The following is a 22,565-nucleotide window of genomic DNA, read 5'->3' as shown; positions in this document are numbered from 1 at the left end:
TTATTTATCTTTTTTTTATAGAATATAAATGAGATATTGTGTATTATAAATAGAAAAAGTAATTAATTATGTGTATTTTTGTATGTACATGTGTTGTATTTAATTATAGTTAAATAGAAAAAGAAAATAACTCATTGTTGTATATCTCATTTATGCTTTATAAAATAAAAATAAATAAATAAAAGTAGTAATACTATGCGGGTTCTAACTCAGGTCCTCTAAGGGGGGGTGAGGGGCGAGGGGAAACCGCGCGGGCAAGGGGGCATGACGTCACGTGGGCGGAGGGGGATTTTGGTGGCGCGGGGTCCGCGGAGAGGGGGAGGGGGCCGCGGCGGAACGGTAGGCGCGGTGTATTACAAAGGGTGAGTGTCGATGTCCGGCTGCTCGAGAATTTATAAACATTATAAACAAAATAAAACCATCGCGGTGGTCTCTTCATCTTTTTTTTCCAGGAAGAACCGCTCGCGCACTATTGCGCGTAACATTAAAATTAGATGATAAGGCGAGCGCCGATATCCGGCTGCTAGAATTCGCGTCGGGACATGTTTATCGGTGTACTTACAAAAGGCGGGTGTCGATGTCTGAAATACAATGCAAGCGCCGATTTCCGGCTGCTCGATAATTTATAAATAATAATATAAACAAGATAGAACCATCGCGGTGCTCTCTTCATCTTTTTCCATGAAGAGCCGTTTATCGTATCGCTTGTCGGGATACGTTTCGCGATACCATAACGCGATAGATTAAAAATATATAATGAAGAACGAAGGGTGTCAAAAACTCAGTATGCGATTTGAAAGCTTGCGGTCCGTATATCGACTGAAAGAGGTACGACGGGTACTTGTAAATTTTGTTGTGGCAAGTGTTCGGTGTAGAGGAAGATTGTGTGATAATCTGCATAAAAATGGAAATAGATAATAATTTCGAGGTAGTATTAGATGAATCGTCCGACGAAGATCACGCATTGTCGGATGATAGTAATTACAAGAGTGATCAAAGCGAGGACCTTACGGAACGTGTTGACAAGATAGTGCCTCATTCGCAAATTATTGCGCTAAACGGACGTACAAAGTGTTGCGCTATATACTTTTATTATTCCACGGGTGGTTCTTTTGCCGTATGTGCTTCGTGTATGATCTCCATAGCAGATACTGATTTCGGATACATGTATGCTGTTCGGAAGCATGTGATTGAGATATACGACGCGATAAGTGGCCGGTCCTGCTCCAATTGCAGACTTCCGATGTATCAGATCTTTCCGTGCAATATGTGCCCAATTTGCACACAGTAAAAAAAAAATTGACATAAAAAGTGTGAAAAAATAATAAAAACATGGAAAACACCAAGCAAACCGAACGCGACCTGTCGGAGCTGTCGCGTCGAGTCGCTACCTTGGGCGAGTATTTCGCGTGGGCGCAGCGATGCGAGGAATTTATCAAACAGCTCGAAGAACACAGTCGTGTCAAGCGTCCGCAACTCTCGATCGGAGTTCGACAATCTTTGGTGGCTAGAATCGCGCGAGTCGAGGGTGCGAGGACTCGATTAGAGAGACGGTTTATACACAGCGGTGGTGATTACAGTGGTGACAATACCGCGGAAAGACTCATTTGGCGAGAGATCGATACCGCGTTCGAAAACCGTATACTGACCGGTGCGGTGATTAACGCAGATTATATCGAACCGCGACAATTTTTCGAGGACGCCAAAGACATCGTGCTCGAACACGTGCAAAAAGTTATGGAAAGACATAATAACGTGAAAGTGAACACTGTGTTCAACGGTGAATTCGTGTCGGGTGATAAGAGCGCAAATAAAAGTGTAAATACCAGAAACTATGAACTCTTTCGCACGTCCGATTTACACGAGTGGTACGAGCGACGCGTCGTCGAGCCCACGCTTGCCTCGCTCGAAGAATTTCAAGAACGCGATAGCGGGTGGGCTTTGTCGCGAATTCTCGATTTAACTGTAAATATAAATAAATATAATCCAATGCGCGCGGGGTGTCATATTAAATTACCGCGAGAAATAACACAATGAAGAGAGCGGTAATAAACGTGCAATCCAAAGGCAATGCGTGTTTCGCGTGGGCGGTGGTCGCCGCTCTACATCCAGTTGAAAGAAACGCGGAACGGGAATCTTCGTATCCACATTATACGACAGTGCTAAATCTCCAAGACATTGAGTTTCCGATGACATTGAGTCAAATTAAAAAATTTGAACTTCACAACAACATTTCGATAAATGTATACTGCATCGAGAAAGAAAACAACATTGTCCCGATACGTCTGAGCGAACAAAAGAAGGACAGACACGTCAACTTGCTGTACATGCAAGATTCGCAAGACGTTGGACATTTTGCGTGGATCAAGAATTTATCCCGGCTCGTGAGCTCACAATTGAGTTGTGGCAAACGAAGACAATATATCTGCGATCGGTACGTATATTTAATAAAAATGCAATATATATAAAATATACGAAAGAAAAATTAATTATTTCTTTTTTTTTTACAGATGTTTACACTATTTTGGATCGGACGATAAGTTGCAGTCGCACATTGTAGATTGCCGAGAAATGAACGAGTGCGCTATCCGGTTACCGAGCGATAAAGACAAGTGGCTCGCGTTCAACAACTATAACAGAAAGGAGCGACTACCCTTCGTCGTATACGCCGACTTGGAGTGCGTGCTGAGGAAGACCGACGGTGATCCGATGGCGTCTACGTACACGTTTCAGCATCATCAAGTATTTAGCGTAGCTTATTATGTACATTGTTCGTACGACGAATCGTTATCCGCGTATCATTCTCACCGTAGTACCGATTGCGTTTCGTGGTTCGTGGAAAAATTAAAAAATTTAGCGCAACGCGTAAAGATTATTTTAACCACGAATGTCCCCATGATAAATTTAACGCGAGATGAGCGGGAAAAGTTTCACAGCGCGACACACTGTCATATTTGCGAAAAACCGTTCGCGCAAGACGACACGCGCGTACGCGATCATTGCCATCTTACCGGGCGGTATCGAGGTCCCGCGCATTCAAACTGCAATTTAAATTATAAAGACTCTTTTTGCATTCCCATAGTATTTCACAATTTATCCGATTACGATTCACATTTTATCATCGAGGAAATAGCTACCGCGTTCGAAGGCTCGATCAACGTACTACCGATAACGAAAGAAAAGTATATTTCATTCACGAAACACGTTAAAGATACCGCCGAAAAATCAGATTACCGAAGCGATATAAAGTTACGGTTCATCGATTCGTACAAATTTCTCAGTACTAGTCTCGAAAAATTGACATCGTTTCTAAATAACGATAAACTTCAAATTTTAAAATCAAAATTTCAAAATTTATCGATCGAAGAGTTCAATTTATTGACGCGAAAAGGTGTCTTTCCATACGAATACATCGACTGTGTCGATAGGTTGCACGATACGTGTTTACCACCGCGCGAATCATTTTATAGTTCCTTGACCGGTGACACCGTATCCGAGAGCGACTATGCGCACGCCGAAAACGTTTGGAAGCGGTTCTCCGTTCGAACGCTAGGCGAATACAGCGACTTGTATTTAAAAACGGATGTCTTGTTATTGGCCGACATTTTTGAAAATTTTCGCAACAAATGTATCGAGAGTTACGGGCTCGACCCCGCGTATTATTATACTCTTCCCGGATACACGTGGGATGCGATGCTAAAACATACGAATATTACGTTCGAATTACTTACCGATATCGATATGGTTATGTTTATCGAACGGGGAATACGCGGTGGCCTGAGCCAATGTTCCGGCAGATACGCGCGAGCCAATAACAAGTACATGCCGTCTTACGACCCATCGAAACCATCGTCGTACATGATGTATTTCGATGTAAACAACTTGTACGGTTGGGCAATGTGTCAACCGTTGCCCTATGCCGATTTTCGATGGGTCGACGACATCTCTGACTTTGACGTTAGCGCGATCGCTTCGGATTCAACCACAGGTTATATTCTCGAGGTCGATCTGGAGTATCCGCAACATCTTCACGACGCGCACGTTGATCTACCGTTCTGTCCAACGCGCGATAAGCCGCCCGCCAAGCGGCAGGGTAAGCTCCTCGCGACTTTATACGATAAGAAGCGTTACGTCATACACTATAACAACCTGCAGCAATGCACGCGTCACGGCCTTCGCATCGCAAAGATACATCGCGTATTGCAATTCGCTCAATCCGTATGGCTCCGCGATTACATCGAACTCAACACCCGGTTTAGAACGCGCGCGACGAACGATTTCGAGAAAAATTTATACAAGTTAATGAACAACGCGGTATTCGGAAAAACTATGGAAAACGTGCGCAATCACGTCGATGTAAAATTATTAACAAAGTGGGACGGGCGATACGGCGCGGAGGCGATGATCGCGAAACCAAATTTTCATAGCAGAAGCGTCTTTTCGGAAAATTTGGTCGCCGTTGAACTGCGCAACCTCGAGGTGAAATTCAATAAACCGATCTATGTCGGTATGTGTATATTCGATATATCGAAAGTGTGTTTATACGAATTTCACCACGAGTACATGTTACCGTTATATCGCAAAAATTGTAAAATAATGTACACCGATACAGACAGTTTGATTTATCACATCGAGTGCGAGGATGTGTACGAGAATATGAAACGCGATATCGCTAGATTCGACACGAGCGATTATCCGGCTAACAACGCGTACGGTATACCGCTCGAGAACAAGAAAGTGCCGGGTTTGATGAAGGACGAGAATAACGGTGCGATCATGACTGAATTTGTCGGGCTTAGAGCAAAAATGTACGCGTTGCGAGTAAATAATAAAAAGGATACAAAAAGGTTAAAGGTGTCAAGCGTAACGTCGTAGCGAGAACGATAACGTTCGACGATTACACGCGGTGTCTGCGCGATGACATTGAAATGACTCGACAACAATCCTGCATAAGATCAAAATTGCACGAAGTGTACACAATCAGCGAGACAAAAATCGCTCTAAGTCCGCACGACGACAAGCGATATATCGTACCTGATTCGACCGACACCCTACCGTGGGGACATTACCGGATACCCTTATAATGTAATGTAATGTAATGTAATGTAATGTAATGTAATGTAATGTAATGTAATGTAATGTAATGTAATGTAATGTAATGTAATGTAATGTATGTATATATGTATGTATGTATATGTATGCATGTATATATGTATATATATGTATGTATGTAATGTATGTATGTATGTATGTATGTATGTATGTATGTATGTATGTATGTATGTATGTATGTACGTACGTATGTATGTATGTATGTATGTATGTATGTATGTATGTATGTATGTATGTATGTACGTATGTACGTATGTACGTATGTACGTATGTACGTATGTACGTATGTATGTATGTATGTATGTATGTATGTATGTACGTATGTACGTATGTATGTATGTATGTAATGTACGTATGTACGTATGTACGTATGTACGTATGTACGTATGTACGTATGTACGTATGTAATGTATGTATGTATGTATATATGTATGTATGTAATGTATATATGTATGTATGTATGTATGTATGTATGTATGTATGTATGTATGTATGTACGTATGTATGTATGTATGTAATGTACGTATGTACGTATGTACGTATGTACGTATGTACGTATGTACGTATGTACGTATGTACGTATGTAATGTATGTATGTATGTATATATGTATGTATGTAATGTATATATGTATGTATGTATGTATGTATGTATGTATGTATGTATGTATGTATGTACGTATGTATGTATGTATGTATGTATGTACGTATGTATGTATGTACATATGTACGTATGTATGTATGTACGTATGTACGTATGTACGTATGTATGTATGTATGTATGTATGTATGTATGTATGTATGTATGTATGTATGTACGTATGTACGTATATACGTATGTACGTATGTACGTATGTACGTATGTACGTATGTACGTATGTACGTATGTACGTATGTACGTATGTACGTATGTACGTATGTACGTATGTACGTATGTACGTATGTACGTATGTACGTATGTAATGTATGTATGTATGTATATATGTATATATGTATGTATGTAATGTATATATGTATGTATGTATGTATGTATGTATGTATGTATGTATGTATAAGGAAAACAAAATAAATATATATATATTCCTATCTTTCTTTTTTTTCTTTTTTTATATTTCATATTTTATATGCTGTATACATCTTACATATATTTTTTATATTTCAGATACTTTATATGTATTTCATATTCTTTATATGTTAAAAATAAAATACAGTTTGTACGAATTAAACCACATTGTCCTTGTGTATCCAAGAGTTGTGCGATCCATCGAATCCCAACCATTTGACGTAAACCTCGTCACCTCTCCTGCGCAGTACTTTCTCCACGAGATACACGTCCGAATAAGTCGCGCGACGCAACTCGTACTCGTAGAACGCTCCAGCGACAGATTTTTTGCGATAGTCCTCGAGTAGATAAGTTACGGGATTAGTACGTTGCACTTTAACGATCTTAAACACTTCGGTGGTCCAGTTTGGCGTGTAACCCTTCTCGAAGATCGTCTTGTACTTGCTAACGCGTACCGGGTCACCTACTTTGAACTTTGCCGGACCCGCGATCTTTATCGCGCTGTACACAGTATCCAAGAGTCTTTCGGCGATCGCGGGGGTAACGTCGGCGGGTCGCATACCGATCGTTCGATGCTTGCGCGTGTTGTAATCGATTGCACGTACGACGGCGACAAAATTAGCGCGCGATACATGAGATGCTCGTGTTGAGCGGAGCGAAAGACGCGATAGATAACGCGACAACAACGACAACAACATCAACATTCGCTAATATTCGCTTATCCGGTTGCGCCAAGAAAAAGAAACTCAACGCGTCAAACGTTGAATTTTTACAATCTTTGGGATTCGCGGTGCGAAATATCTGAGAAAACATGACCGATATCCTTAACATCGAAGGCGAGCCGGTCTTTGACGATCGTATCGTCAAGATCGAGACTCACACGTACAACCCGTACGCCAATACGACGTTTGAGCACAGCGATGAGATACGAATACCCATACAACAACAGGATCTGTATACGTTACCGTATGAGAGTTTTCTATACATCGAGGGAAAACTAGTGATAAACAAACCAGCTGAAGGGTTTGATGTGGTACTGGGAAATAATTGCGTCGCGTTCATGTTCGATGAGATTCGATACGAACTCGACGGTGTGGAGATTGATCGTAGCAGAAATGTGGGAATAACCAGCACACTCAAGAACTATGTAACGATATCATCCGATAGAACCGTGATTATGAGAAACGCCGGCTGGGATTCGCCTACTAACACGAATGGATACTTTAATTTTTGCGTACCGCTCTACATGTTATTGGGATTTTGCGAGGATTACAGGCGCGTGGTGATTAACGCTCGTCACGAATTGATCTTAATACGATCGCGCAACGACAACAATTGCATGATTGGAAATTTGGTGTTGGAGCCTGTGATCGACATATTCAAGATACAATGGCGAATGCCGCACGTCGTATTGAACGAGATTAACAAGTTATCGATGCTGCGCGCCTTGGAAAGCGGACAATACCTCAGTATGGGTTTTCGCTCGTAGGATCTGTACGAATTTCCGCTATTGCAGCGTACAACCAAACATTCGTGGCCCATTAAGACCGCGACTCAGCTGGAGAAGCCGCGATACGTTGTTTTCGTTCTGCAGTCAGGTCGGAAGAACGTCATGTCCGAGGATACGAGTCGATTCGACGACTGCAAATTGACCAATGTGAAACTCTATCTGAACTCGGAATGTTATCCGTACGACGATATGAATCTGGATTTCGATAAAAACAGATGGTCGATTTTGTACGACACGTATCAACGTTTCTGCAAAAAGTATTACGGATACGAGTATCTAGAGCCGAGTCTCACCGTCACGCAATTTTTACGTAACGGTCCATTCGTGATCATCGATTGCTCTCGACAAAACGAATCGGTCAAAAGCGCAACCGTGGATGTGAGATTGGAATTCGAGTGTAAGGAGAACGTGCCGCCGAATACCACAGCGTACTGCCTCATCATACACGACCGCGTGATTCAGTACAACCCGTTGATCAATGTTGTGCGCAAAATCACCTAAGGGGAATGAGACGATATAAAATCTGTAATACATCAGGATCAATCGCAGTCTTGTTCTCGACGTGTCGATATAAAAAAGAAAAACGTTATGTCTGTACCAACGTTCGTGGACCTACAAGGATTCTTCGTCGGGATGAAATTTGTCGTAAAGGAGGTGGCGGTGCTGAAAAAGGGGACCGTTCTGGCGCATTACATTTTTACATACCCCCTACCATGGAATCTCCTCACGAAATCCGACAAATCCTGCGCTTCCTGGCTGATCGCGAATCACCATGGATTACGATGGGAAGACGGAAACGTGCCGTACAGCATGGCTAAACGCTTGATTACATCAGCCGTGCTTGGAACAGAAGAGGATGACGAGACATCGACTCTCGTGTACGTTAAGGGATGCCAGAAACGGGAATGGCTGGTGGATTTGCTCGAGAATCTTGCGAGAGAAAATTTAATCATCGAGACTTTGGATGCTGATTACGAAGATATTGAATCTTTAAATAATCTAGATGTTACTAATACTATACGATGTGGAAAACATGTTAAGAATTGCGCATTACAGAATGTATTAAAAATATTTAACTGGTGGTCGCAATACCAAAAAAAATTGTAATATTTTTATAAATAAAATGTGTAAACGTATTTAATGTTTTTTTTTTATTTCTTATTCTCCCCACTCCTTTCCTCGCGAGTCGTTTCTAAGAATTCTTTGTAATGTTGACCGTTTCCCCTTCTCCTAAATTTTCAGAGCATTGATCTCCCACCACATCATACTTTTGAAACATAAGCGTCGCGTATATTCGATTAATTTTTATACGATCAGTGTCGCATCAACCGCTAGCATCAACGGTTCACTTCTCATAACCGAGAGACAAAATGTACTCCGCTGAAGGAAGCACCAGCAACGGTTGCAAACGCGCGAATTACTACGTTCCACGAGACGAAATTAAACCGTGCAAGAAACCACGAGATGAAGTTAAGCCGTACAAGAAACCACTTGATTTGTAAGTATCACAAATGTTTTATATATTTTTTATATATTTTTCATATATGTTTTTTCCATGCTATTTCATATTTTTTTTTTTGTATTTTTCAGATGCGATAAACCACGTATTTTGGTACGCAGATTTGCTTTGACGCGCACTGCTTACAAATACTTGGATATCGGAATCAGCGTTGGAATAACATCTTACGTGGAACTGCATCTGGGCGATAACCGAGGCAACCGAATCGTTTTGTCTATCGATACATGGGAATCGCTAATGCTGAAACGCGCGGACGTTGAACAACTTGTACAGACGCCTAATCATGCACCGATATGGATTAACGATTTAACAATTGAGATTGTTAAAATAAGTGATGCGAATGTTGTCAAACTTACGTTGCGCGATTCTTGCTTGTACATGAAATCGTCAACTATATTTTTCTTATTCGAACTCGAACACTGTGTTAATCACGAATATTTGAAGCTGTGCGGGAATCTAGAAGCTGTAAATGATAGTTTCGATCAATTTGTTCGGAGTTTGCAAAGTAATATGTTTGGCTCCGAGAGAGATTCTGCGGTTAAAATCTTGCGCGAAGTCTATGATAAAACATCTATCATAGATTGCGAACTATTAGCTTATGCTGTGGATGAAATTTTGTCTGAAACCTTGAGACGGGGTGATGTATGGTAGTATAAATAAATAAATAAATATGTTAAAAAAAATGAAAAAAATGATTATGTATTTCTTTCGCTTCCCTTCCTTGCATATCCTCCGTACAAACCGCGCGCGATCTTAAGGTACGATGCCGTAATGCGTAGGAAAAGGACGGCGCGCCCAGGCCCGGCGTCGACCCGACGCCGAGAGGACGGCAGAGGCGTATGGGGCGTTCCGTGCCGCTAGGAACGACCTCAGCGCCGCGATCAGGAGGGCCAAGGCCCGAGCATGGGACGAGCTCCTGCGCTCCTTGGACGCAGACCCATGGGGGCGCCCGTATAAGTTTGTTATGAACAAGCTGAAAGCTTGAGCGCCCTCCGCGACGGAAACTCTGGAACCCCAAGTCCTCGATAATATCCTGGGGACCCTCTTCCCATCCGAGGGTCCCCCTTTTGACGCGGGTGGTCGCCAAGACGCGACCATCCCGTGGTCGGAGGACTTGGAGGTTTCGGAGGAAGAGATGGCCGAGGTGATCCGGCGGTTGAGACTCCGGGGCAACAAGGCCCCAGGTCCCGACGGGATCCCCGGCCGGGTCTGGGTCCTGGCTTTGGCCCAACTGTCCGGGCGCCTGAGGCGGCTGTTTAACAGCTGCCTCAGGGAGGGCATATTCCCCCCAGCATGGGTGAGGGCCAGATTGGTCCTCATCCCGAAGGGGGGCAAGCCCAGCAACGCCCCTTCTGCATACAGGCCTATCTGCCTGTTGGACGAGGCGGGGAAACTCTTGGAGAGAGTGTTGGCGAACCGTCTCGTCCAACACCTGTCCCGGGGAGAGATGGACCTCCACCGAGACCAGTATGGATTCCGCGGGGGGCGATCGACCGTTGACGCGATCTTGCGCGTCCGGTCCAACGCGGAGTCCATTATGGAGGAGGGCAGGGTGGTACTTGCGGTGTCGTTAGACATCCGCAACGCATTTAACACCCTGCCCTGGAGTATGGTGGGGAAGGCCATGAACACCTTCGGCCTTCCCCCCTACATGGTGGAGGTCCTGAGAAGCTATTTCCGGGACAGGTGGCTGGAATACCCCAACAACCGGGTATTCCTAAGCAGAAGGGGCGTATATTGCGGGGTTCCACAGGGGTCCGTGTTGGGCCCCACCCTGTGGAACCTCGCCTATAATAGGGTGCTGGGTATTGCCCTCCCCCCCGGCTGCAGTGTCGTCTGTTACGCCGACGACACTTTGCTGTTGGCCGGGGGAGAGAGCTGGGGGGCTGCGGTTCATATCGCCAACGTCGGGGTAGCGTGCGCTGTCCGCGCGATCCGTGGCGTGGGCCTGCAGGTAGCGCCTCATAAGACCGAGGCGCTATTCATGCATAGGGGGGAGCATGGGGCGAGTGGCCTTCACTTGGACACAGTACAATTGGACACGGTGCAAATGGACACGTTACAAATGGACACGAGATTGTGCACACGGTTCAATTGGACACAGTGCATTTGGACACAGTAATTTTGGATACAGTAGCTTTTGGACACATAAGAAAATACACATCGTTTACTTGGACACCGCTCAATTGGACACTGTTCGTTTGGACACAGAAAAATGCGCACCGTTCATTTGGACACCGTTCGTTTGGACACCGTTATTTGCCCACCGTTCGTTTGGACACCGTTCATTTGCCCACCGTTCGTTTGGACACCGTTCATTTGCCCACCGTTCGTTTGGACACCGTTCATTTGCCCACTGTTCGTTTGGACACCGTTCATTTGCCCACCGTTCGTTTGGACACCGTGCATTTGCCCACCGTTCATTTGTACACAGAAACATGCGCACTGTTTGTTTGAATATGTAACAGATGGAGAGAAATAAAAATCATTTTGGGAAAATATAATCAGTATTCTTATAACACTTTATACTGGTAAATCTATGTAAAATATGAAATCGTGAAAAGGAGATACATTTGAAGGTTATAATATCTGTCAAAATAAAATATATTCATACTTATATATCTCTGATACTGATGTCATTAATTTTACATTGCTTTTAGCACTTTGTTTAGCCTTTCACATATTTGGATGTCATGCATGCATACAGTGGGTTCCGCCCCCCCTGCGGGGGGGCTCCACTTCCGGAAGATATAACCTAACCCAAACCTATTTCTTATTTAAAACAAAAATTTGGTGTGGATCACGTCGTATAATTTAAATCAAATTTTTGTGTCCAAACGAACGGTGGGCAAATGAACGGTGTCCAAACGAACGGTGGGCAAATGAACGGTGTCCAAACGAACAGTGGGCAAATGAACGGTGTCCAAACGAACGGTGGGCAAATGAACGGTGTCCAAACGAACGGTGGGCAAATAACGGTGTCCAAACGAACGGTGTCCAAATGAACGGTGCGCATCTTTCTGTGTCCAAACGAACGGTGTCCAAATGAACAGTGTCCAATTGAGCGGTGTCCAAGTAAACGATGCGTATTTTCTTATGTGTCCAAAAGCTACTGTATCCAAAATTACTGTGTCCAAATGCACTGTGTCCAATTGAACCGTGTGCAAAATCTCGTGTCCATTTGTAACGTGTCCATTTGCACCGTGTCCAATTATACTGTGTCCAAGTGCACCACTCCCGCATGGGGCTCCCCCCGCCGAGGCCCATGTCATGGTGGGTGACGTCTCCGTCCGGGTGGGAGACAGGTTAAAATACCTTGGTCTCTACCTGGACGCGGCCTGGAGTTTTGGCGCGCACTTTGAGCTTCTGGCCCCCAGGGCGGAGTCGGTGGCACTTAACCTCGGCCGACTCTTGCCCAATCTCGGGGGTCCGGATGGCCGGGTGCGGCGCCTATACGCGAACACCGTCCGGGCGGTGGCCCTTTACGGGTCACCGGTGTGGGCGGACGCCCTGGTGGCCAATCGGCGCGGCAGCATACTGCTGCGCAGAGTATTTAGGAGGGTGGCCATCAGGGTAGTCCGAGGTTATAGGACGGTGTCGCACACGGCGGCCTCATTATTGGCGGGGATGCCGCCCGTCGAGCTCTACGCAGACATGTACGCGCACGTTTACGCGCGTACGCGAGAGCTCGGCGGGCTCGGCGTGGTTTTGACCCCTAAGGTCAAGGCCGCCGTGAGACTCCAGGCTAGGCGACGCGCTCTGGAGAGGTGGGACGAACACCTCTCCAACCCCCAAGATACATCGGGGAGGCGCGTCGTCGAGGCCATCCGCCCTCATTTGATCAAGTGGGTCACACGGGCGGGTGGCGAGATGTCGTACCGTGCGACACAGGTATTTACGGGCCACGGGTGTTTTGGCTCGTACCTGTGTCGCATCGGTAAAGAGGACAGCGCACGCTGCCACCATTGTACGGGGGGGGACGAGGACACGGCGCAGCACACGCTGGAGGTGTGCCCAGCGTGGGCAGAAGAGCGCCGTGTTCTCGTCAACGTAATAGGGGATATTGACTTCTCGCTCTCGAGCATCGTAGCGGCTATGCTCGAGAGCGAGGAGTCCTGGAGGGCGGTCTCCACCTTCTGTGAAGCAGTTATGCTCCAGAAGGAGGAGGCCGAAAGGGAGCGAGATCGGCCTCCCGGAGAACACCCGGGGGGCCGCAATCGCGCCCGACGGGCCCCCGGGGGTGGGCCGATGGGAGCCGGGGCAGCACAAGCCTCCGGGCATCCCAGAAACCCATCCCAGCAAAGGGGGGGCGCACGCAGGGGGAGGGGACGTGGTCGCAACCGTCCCCATCGAACTCCCCCAGCGAATGCGCGGGGCCCGGACAACTCGGGGGGACGTCCGCTATTTCGTCGCGGACGTCTCACCCCGAACTGGGCCCGGTGGTCGGAACCCAGGTGGGGTACCTGGGCCCGACCACGCCCTCCCCGGGAATAACACCGGGATGGCGGCGAGAGGGGCGGTAGTCCCCCTCTCGCCAAGATAGGATGATGTCCCCATCAACAACGGGGACACTGGGGGAGACAGAAACCGCTCCCCCAGCGGGCACGGCCCGTGGGCGGGGGGTCTCTCTGATGTAGTGCATACGCCAGTTTCCAGAGAGGCCCCCTGAAACGCCCGAGATAGGCCACCTGGAGGGGTTTTAGTGGGTAGTCCCCGGCCGTTTATTTAGGCCGGGGGTAGTCCCACATAACCCCGCCTCGAACCCCATCGAGGCGGGGTATGCGTAAAGGCATTTCCCCTCCGTTACAAAAAAAAAAAAAAAGAAGGACGGCGCGAGGCGTTCGCATGAGCGCGGGAAAGGGATAGCGTTCGTAAGTCGGTGCGATGAGTATAGCGTTCGTAAGACGGTTAGTATGAGGGAGATAGCGCGAGGCGACCGCATGCATGCGTGTGGGAGAAGGACGGCGCGAGGCGTTCGCATGAGCGCGGGAAAGGGATAGCGTTCGTAAGTCGGTGCGATGAGTATAGCGTTCGTAAGACGGTGAGTATGAGGGAGATAGCGCGAGGCGACCGCATGCACGCGTGTGGGAGAAGGACGGCGCGAGGCGTTCGCATGAGCGCGGGAAAGGGATAGCGTTCGTAAGTCGGTGCGATGAGTATAGCGTTCGTAAGACGGTGAGTATGAGGGAGATAGCGCGAGGCGACCGCATGCACGCGTGTGGGAAAAGGACGGCGCGAGGCGTTCGCATTGGCGTGGGAAAAGGATACGTTCGCGGGAGAAAGAGAGATAATGCTAGGCATGCACGAGTAGGAAAAGGAAAGAAGAAGGTGCAGAAATAATCATTTTATTATATATAATAATGTGTTTATTTTACAAAATGTGTGTATAATACAAATGTGTGTGTGTGTGTTGTTGTGCCTCCGGAGAGGCACGGTAGTTGGGATCGTTTGCCGGAAGGAATTTGGGAATTCGGGCTCCGCCTGAGAACTTTATTTAAATAATTCGGACACTTTCCACATTAAATAAATAGATTAATATCAGATTTATTTGTGGTTTGGTTTATTTACAATGTTCCCGCACTTTCGCTCACGTCGCGTATCACGATAACGGTTATCTTAACGTGCGCGTGTCTAGAATCGAGTTTCGGTCTCGAGACTCGCCTCTCGCTTCTTCGTGTATATTTCTGCCGACTGCGTGGCTATTTAATATTATAATAATTATTGATATTCGTTTTGACACTCGCGGTTGCTAGAGATATTACTCGCGTAAAGGAATAAAGATTGCCCGCGTAATATTAATTAATGATCAAGACTGCCCGCGTAATATTTATGGTAAAGACTGCCCGCGTAATATTTATGGTAAAGACTGCCCGCCGTTCGTTAGCGGTGGGCCTTTTTATTAACTCCCCTTGGTTTCCCAAGAGGGGATCGTTTAGCGACCAGACCATGCGTCGTGTCGCTCGATTTTGCGGCAAGATCCGGATGCAAGCTAAGGAGTTCTAAGTAGGACTTCTTTGCTTGCATTTTCGCAATTTCCTTTCTGCTTTTCGGTAGGACTTCTACGTTGCATTTTCGCAACATCCTTATTCCGCGTGCCTTGGTTTCCGCGTTTTCGTAATGGGTGATTGCGCGGTCGCTCGGGCTTCGCGCGTGGCTCGCGTTGTCAGCGCTTCGTTCGGTCAACGTTCGTAACGTGATCTGTATTCGCGTTACACGTTGAGCAATATCTTATTGTATAAAATAATATCTCTTTAAAATAATATGTATCTAATAATTCGTATATAGCCTTCTCGGGCTATAACATCCCTCCCCCGTAAAAAAAAGAAAAACGGAGGTGTAAAAGTGACGTTTTTCGCAAAACACACTTATTTTAAAAATTATTTTTTCTTATTCTAATGTACAACATTTTTCCCGTATACAATATGAGATATAATCGTTTCTTATTATTCCTATACTTATCTAAAATCGTGTACTTAGACTTCGTTTTAGTATGGGTTTTGGGAATCTGTAGGACATACGTGGTTCGTCCTCTTCGTATATCCTGACTGACGGTCGTTTTGTATATTTCTTTTTATTTTTTACAATTATATAAATTATTAATATTATTATAATTATTGTGGTTATTCCACTCGTCGCCATAGGATATACGAATTGTTTTTTCGTAAAGAATTTGTCATTATTGTCCTGTAAATCATTGTTTATATCTTTCAATTTACTTCTTATTCTAATTTTCTATAAATTGTTTTAATTTATTTGTATGCATGCGAACCGCTTTTCTTCCTTTTTTAATTGTATAATTCACGTCCGAATTTTTCTCAATTATTACATACGGTCCGGTCCATAGGGATTCAAGTTTCTTAGATCGTCCGCGTCGGAGCGTCTCGTCGTAAACTAATACTTTGTCTCCGACTTTAAATTTTATTTCTCTAGTATTTTTGTCGTATTGTTTTTTGGCTTTGAATTTTTCTTCTTTGATATGCTCTTTTGCGAGCTGATTCGTTGCCCTTAGTCTTTCTTTCAATTCTTGCGCGTAATCGTCATAATTATATGTTGGTTTAGGCGGTCTCGTCAGTGACGTAGGTAAATCCGCTTGGTGCCCGTAGACTAATTCGAAGGGTGTATACCCCGTAGCTGTGTGTGGCGTCGTATTATATGTGAACATTGCGAACGGTATCCATTCGTCCCAGTCTGTCTGGTCTTCGTTTATGTAGTGTCTTAAATATTCTGCTAATGTTCGATGCGATCGTTCTAACGCGCCATTACTTTCCGGATGATAGGCAGTTGTTTGTATTTTATTTATTTTTAATAATTTACATGTATTTTTAAATATGTCGCTGAGGAAATTTGTGCCTTGATCCGTTAAAATTTTTTCCGGTATTCCGTGTTCAAGTACAATTTTTGTAACAAATTCCTTGCTAACCGTGTTCGCTTCTTGATTTGGAATCGGTATCGCTTTGCTGAATTTCGTTAAATTGTCTTGGAATGTTAAGAGATATTTATTTCCGTTTGTTGTAACTGTTAACGGTCCTACAATATCTAACGCGCATTTTTCGAACGGTTTAGTAGGCGTATCCGTAATTATTAACGGTACCTTATTTTTTCGCGATAATTTATTTTTCTGGCACAATTCGCATTTTGCGATGTATTTTTCTACATCTTTCGTTATTCCTGGCCAATTATAATTTAGGCGGATTCTTTTTATCGTTCGTTCAACTCCTTGATGTCCTCCTGTGGGTGCATCATGATATTCATATAATATCTGTTTCTTGTCTTCCTCTGTGTATATTTTTTCTTCGTCGGAGTTTGTTTCTTCTTCTATTGCGAGGATTTCTCGTTCTTCCTCTTCTGTTTTATGCGCTTCTCTTGTTACATTGCGGCTCAGTGCATCGGCGTTCGCGTTCGCTCGTCCGGCCTTATGAATGATTTCATAATCATATTCTTCGAGTTTTAATCTCCATCGGATTAATCTTGATCCGGGATCATTCACATTAAATAACCAGATTAATGGTTTGTGATCGGTTACGATTTTGAATTTCGTACCATATACGTATGGCCTAAAATGTTTTACAGCCCATACAATCGCTAATAATTCTTTCTCGGTTGTATTGTAATTCTGCTCCGCCCGCGATAAAACTCTGCTGGCGTAAGCAATTGGTCGGTCATTACCTACTTTTCCTTGTGACAATACTGCTCCGATTGCATAGTCGGAAGCATCAGTGGTCACTATGAATTCTTGATTGAAATCTGGATACATTAGCACTGGCGCCGTCATTAATTTTTCTTTTAATATTTCAAAAGCATTTTGCTGTTCCATTGTCCACTCGAATTTTTCCGTTTTCTTTGTTAATTTCGTTAGTGGCTTGGCTATTTTTGAAAAATCTTCTATGAATTTTCTGTAGTATCCGGCTAGTCCTATGAAAGATTGTATATCTTTTACTTTCTTCGGCGTCGGAAATTCTTTTATCGCGGTTAGCTTTGACGGGTCCGGAGATATTCCATTCTCCGAAATAATGTGACCTAGATAAATTACTTCTTTGCGCAAAAACTCGCATTTATCTGGTTGCAATTTTAGATTATTTTCTCGGAGTCTCTGTAGTACTTCCTTGAGTCTTCTATTGTGGTCCTCTAGGCTCGATCCGTATATGACGATGTCGTCTAAATAAACTAGACATTTAAGTCCTTGCATTCCTGTTAAAATTGAATTCATCAATCTCTGGAATGTTGCTGGCGCATTTTTCAATCCAAACGGCATTCTATTAAATTCATAGTGTCCGTAGGGCGTTGAAAAAGCTGTCTTTTGTTTATCCCGCTCAGCCATCGGTATCTGGTGATATCCTGACGCTAAGTCTAGTGTAGTAAAATATTTAGCGTTTCCTAGCTGGTCCAGTATATCGGTGATATTGGGCAGTGGAAATGAATCGCCTATTGTTAAATCGTTTAGCTTCCGAAAATCTACTACTACTCGGAGCTTAGGTTTTCCGGATGCGTCGGCCTTTTTTGGTACCACCAATAAGGGTGCGTTCCATTGACTCGCGCTTGTTCTGATTATGCCATTTTTTAGCATTTCTTGCACTTGTTTATTTACTTCCGTTTTGTGCTTTTCGGGAAGACGATACGGTCTCGTGTTCACCGGCGAGGTGTCGGCGCGCGTGTTTATCTCGTGCTCTATCGTCGCGGTGCACGTCAGTGGTTCTCCGTCCAACTGAAATGTATCGTAATATTCTTCGCATATCCGTAGGAGTGCCTGTTTTTCTTCCGTATTTAAATGTTGTGTGCGTAGTAGTTGTCATATTTGTCCGTGTCTCGAGTTAGTAGGCTTAAAATTTTTTCTTGCTTGTATCGTGTGTATTTTGGATTTGATTTCGCGTTCTATGTCCTCGAGTGTGACGTTCGGCGTTTGTATCTCGACTTCCGTATCGGTTGTGTTTATGATACTAACTGGACAAGTATAATCCTTCGGTTCTACTAAGCAGTTTCCAAGGTAGATTCCTGGAGCTGTTTCCTCTGCTCGTACTATTCCTATCCGATTTTGCTTTGTTATCGCTTTTACGATGGTCTCGCTGCGCGGTTTTAGAATTGTTTTGTTAAACGTATGGAATCTTAGCACGGCGTCTCCTATTTTTAATTGATTTTGATTATAATCACAGGATACCGAATGTTGTCGAAGGAAATCGATTCCTATTATTCCTTCATATTCTATCGGAATGTCGTCTCTTACAACGTAAAATGCATGTTTTACCTTGTGATTGTCCATTTTAATAGTGGCGTACATTTTTCCGATGGTATGTATTTTATGTCCGGTTATGCCTGTGAGCGCGATTTTACCTTCATGTATTAGTGTGTCATCTTTTAACTGTTTCAATTTTATTAATGAAATGGTCGACCCTGAGTCGTATAACATCTGTATTTTCCCGTCTTTTGCTTGTCGCATTGGTAATGTTATTAGCAATAAGTCCGTCTTTTTCTTCGCACGTGGCATATCTTTAATATGCGTAACGCGATACTCGGATGCAGGTCGCGGTTGTCTCTTTCTCGCTTCCTCCTGCTCGTCTTCGCTGCTGCTACTTGCGCTATCGGCGTTTCTGTTTTGTTGTCGCGGTTTCTTTCGATCGCGTATATTTTCGTCGCGCGTTTTTTGCTGATTTCCGACTTTTAGTTTATTTGTATTGTTTTTCGGTTTCCCTTTTAGACTCCAGCATTCGTCGCGGCTGTGTCCTGTTCTTTTGCAATGCGAGCAGTATTTATTTATCGCGTTTATTCGCGAGGGTTTTTCCGGTTTCGGGAGCGCGTATCGGCTGCTACGGCAATCGCGTCCGAAATGTCCGTTTTTTCCGCATTTAAAGCATTGCGAGTTTGAACTTCGACTATTTCGCGAGTAACTAAATTCGGTTTTATTTTTATTAGCAAAACCACTCGTTCTCGCTGTTCCCGGTCTGAGTTTTTCTTCGGCGCTCGCGCCCGTTATCGCTTCTTGGAGCGTCGTATATCGCTGCGCGCGTACGAGCACTTGTAATTCGTCGTGTAACCCGATTTGGAAATTTATTAATGCCTGCGCCTGGATTGTCTGTTGAATCGTGCGTTTGGATAATGCGGAATGCTCTTGTCCTTCGATCATTGAATCGTATAATTTCATCGCTAGTAGATCAACGCGTTGTCCGAAAGCGTACGCAGTTTCATTCGGCTTTTGTTTTAGCGAGTTGAATTCGATCTGTAAATGTGTCGTGCTTTGTTTCGACTGGTAACAAGTCTCGAGTTGCTGCTTTAATTCGTCGAACGTTTGTATATCTCGCGTCTCAAAGTCCTGCATCGCTTTCCCTTTTAATTTTGTAAATAAGATTGCTTGAATTAACGATTCTTCGTCTGCGGGGTTTATGTTCTGAACAGCGTATTTGCACGCGTTTAAAAATTCTTGCAGTTTATGTCGCGAGGTTCCGTCGAACTCGGGGATCATCATTCTCGCTTCCTTTAACGGTAGATAATTCGGGGCGACGCTTCGTCGATTTCTGATATCGCGTCCCGTTCGCCCATATGTCGTTTCAAACGCATCATTATCGTTTTCCCTGTTAATGTCTGTATGACGGGGTAATTGCGCGTCCGCGCTCTCTAATCGCGTTACTCGTATGTTTAACGAATGGATGTCCGCGCGTATTTCATTTAAAATGTGGATTATCTGTGTATAATCTCCTTTTTCTTCGCGGTTTCTCTCGTGGGGCGGTGTGTGATCCGCCTCCACTATATTTCGGTCCATTTGGTGAATGGATCGTCGCATCCTTTCTATTTCCTCGTCTACCGCGCTTTGTGGCAGGTTCGCGGGAGTGTTTTCTCGCGGATTTCGCGATTCGGCCATATTACTTTCTTGTTGGCTATAAATTTCTTCCGGATCGAATAGATCGCTTTCGTAGGAAGTTAATGAGAATTCGCGCCGTAGGGATACTCTACTTGGAGTTCTACTAATATACGGTCGCGTACGTCTAGTCTCGCGTTGAGTGTCGTCAGTGGGGTCAGTCGTATTACGCGGGAATAGGCTTTCGTCAAAATTGTTAAACGGAAATTCGCGTTCTGTGACGACGTTTTCCGGTAACTCGGGCTCGCTTTCGCTCGAGTATTGAGTTTCTAAGTTTTTTCGCACGTTATAAGAATTTTCTCGCGGTGCTAAACTTAATTTAATCGCTCGTCGGGCTGGTTCACTCAGTAACCACGATCGGTTCGCTATTGGTTTCGGTATGTTAGAACCTTCCGACATTCACGCTATTATATTTATTAAATTTTTTCGGACTTACAATAGTATAACGGCTCGCATGATCGCTCGCTGTGTCAGTAGGTTGCTGACGCTGCAGTCCTTCGCTCGGCGGCTGATACGGCTGACGATGCTCGTCGTACGGCGGTCGTTGTCCGGCGTCGGTGCGTTGTCTGTAGAGTTATCGTAGGTCGCGATGCTTGGCGGCTCACGTTTCTGCTACAGCTGTTGTGGCGATGCTCGTTCTGTTGTCCGTGCGGTGTCTTCCGTTGATTGTAGTTTCCGTCAGCTTACGTTTTACGTGTGCTGGCGTGCCTGTCCTGTTTACACTCTGGGTGCTTTGCAGGTCTTGGGAAGGCTTAGCTGCTGCTTCCGTCCGTCAACTTCAATTGAATTGATTGTTGGCGTGCCCGCTTTTTAACACAACCGTGTCTTTTGCAGGTCTTGCTTAGTTCTGGCGATGCCTCGGCAGATCCCACCGCTGCCACCAAATTATGTTGTGCCTCCGGAGAGGCACGGTAGTTGGGATCGTTTGCCGGAAGGAATTTGGGAATTCGGGCTCCGCCTGAGAACTTTATTTAAATAATTCGGACACTTTCCACATTAAATAAATAGATTAATATCAGATTTATTTGTGGTTTGGTTTATTTACAATGTTCCCGCACTTTCGCTCACGTCGCGTATCACGATAACGGTTATCTTAACGTGCGCGTGTCTAGAATCGAGTTTCGGTCTCGAGACTCGCCTCTCGCTTCTTCGTGTATATTTCTGCCGACTGCGTGGCTATTTAATATTATAATAATTATTGATATTCGTTTTGACACTCGCGGTTGCTAGAGATATTACTCGCGTAAAGGAATAAAGATTGCCCGCGTAATATTAATTAATGATCAAGACTGCCCGCGTAATATTTATGGTAAAGACTGCCCGCGTAATATTTATGGTAAAGACTGCCCGCCGTTCGTTAGCGGTGGGCCTTTTTATTAACTCCCCTTGGTTTCCCAAGAGGGGATCGTTTAGCGACCAGACCATGCGTCGTGTCGCTCGATTTTGCGGCAAGATCCGGATGCAAGCTAAGGAGTTCTAAGTAGGACTTCTTTGCTTGCATTTTCGCAATTTCCTTTCTGCTTTTCGGTAGGACTTCTACGTTGCATTTTCGCAACATCCTTATTCCGCGTGCCTTGGTTTCCGCGTTTTCGTAATGGGTGATTGCGCGGTCGCTCGGGCTTCGCGCGTGGCTCGCGTTGTCAGCGCTTCGTTCGGTCAACGTTCGTAACGTGATCTGTATTCGCGTTACACGTTGAGCAATATCTTATTGTATAAAATAATATCTCTTTAAAATAATATGTATCTAATAATTCGTATATAGCCTTCTCGGGCTATAACATCGTGTTAAAAATAAAAAATAATAAAAATAAAAAAATAATAAAAATAAAAAAATAATAACAATAAAAAAATAATAAAAATAAAATATAATATACGGATAAAAATAAAATATAATATACGGATAAAAATAAAATATACGGCGGTGCTCCATCTGAAACAGAAAAAATACGTCTTATTAAAATATCTAGTTTGAACGTTCTAAAATTTTAAAAATAGATACAATCATCCCCATAATTCCTC

General features: G+C 44.4%; 4 protein-coding genes and 1 pseudogene across 4 annotated transcripts; 3 read left to right on the top strand and 2 right to left on the bottom strand.

Annotated features, from left to right (window-relative positions):
* The first annotated feature begins 1,332 nt into the window (after window positions 1-1,332).
* On the top strand, window positions 1,333-4,463 carry LOC138936967 (uncharacterized). Its single transcript, XM_070302783.1, is given in 5 exon segments — window positions 1,333-2,028; window positions 2,031-2,434; window positions 2,511-2,770; window positions 3,083-4,356; window positions 4,428-4,463. Coding segments are annotated over 5 exon segments (2,670 nt in total).
* A 46-nt stretch (window positions 4,464-4,509) lies between these two features.
* Window positions 4,510-5,084, top strand: LOC138936965 (uncharacterized; annotated as a pseudogene).
* A 1,247-nt stretch (window positions 5,085-6,331) lies between these two features.
* LOC138936964 (uncharacterized) lies at window positions 6,332-6,733 on the bottom strand. Its single transcript, XM_070302778.1, has one exon. The coding sequence runs from the start codon at window positions 6,731-6,733 to the stop codon at window positions 6,332-6,334; it is 402 nt and encodes a 133-aa protein (XP_070158879.1).
* Window positions 6,734-6,984: 251 nt separating this feature from the next.
* LOC138936949 (uncharacterized) lies at window positions 6,985-7,662 on the top strand. Its single transcript, XM_070302746.1, has one exon. It carries the CDS (start codon window positions 6,985-6,987, stop codon window positions 7,660-7,662), a length of 678 nt encoding a protein of 225 aa, XP_070158847.1.
* A 10,820-nt stretch (window positions 7,663-18,482) lies between these two features.
* Window positions 18,483-22,565, bottom strand: LOC138937151 (uncharacterized). Its single transcript, XM_070303124.1, has 2 exons — window positions 22,546-22,565; window positions 18,483-22,476 (listed from the first exon to the last, which is right to left on the bottom strand). The coding sequence occupies exon 2, from the start codon at window positions 20,943-20,945 to the stop codon at window positions 18,489-18,491; it is 2,457 nt and encodes an 818-aa protein (XP_070159225.1). The 5' UTR covers window positions 20,946-22,476; window positions 22,546-22,565; the 3' UTR covers window positions 18,483-18,488.

Source organism: Polyergus mexicanus, unplaced genomic scaffold (genome assembly GCF_030449975.1).
Source record: "Polyergus mexicanus isolate NDT 795.1 unplaced genomic scaffold, iyPolMexi1.0 SCAF_10, whole genome shotgun sequence".
NCBI classification, from domain to species: Eukaryota; Metazoa; Arthropoda; class Insecta; order Hymenoptera; family Formicidae; genus Polyergus; species Polyergus mexicanus.
The sequence above is the reverse complement of the archived record's forward strand: the minus strand, read 5'-3'. Positions and strand labels throughout refer to the sequence as shown.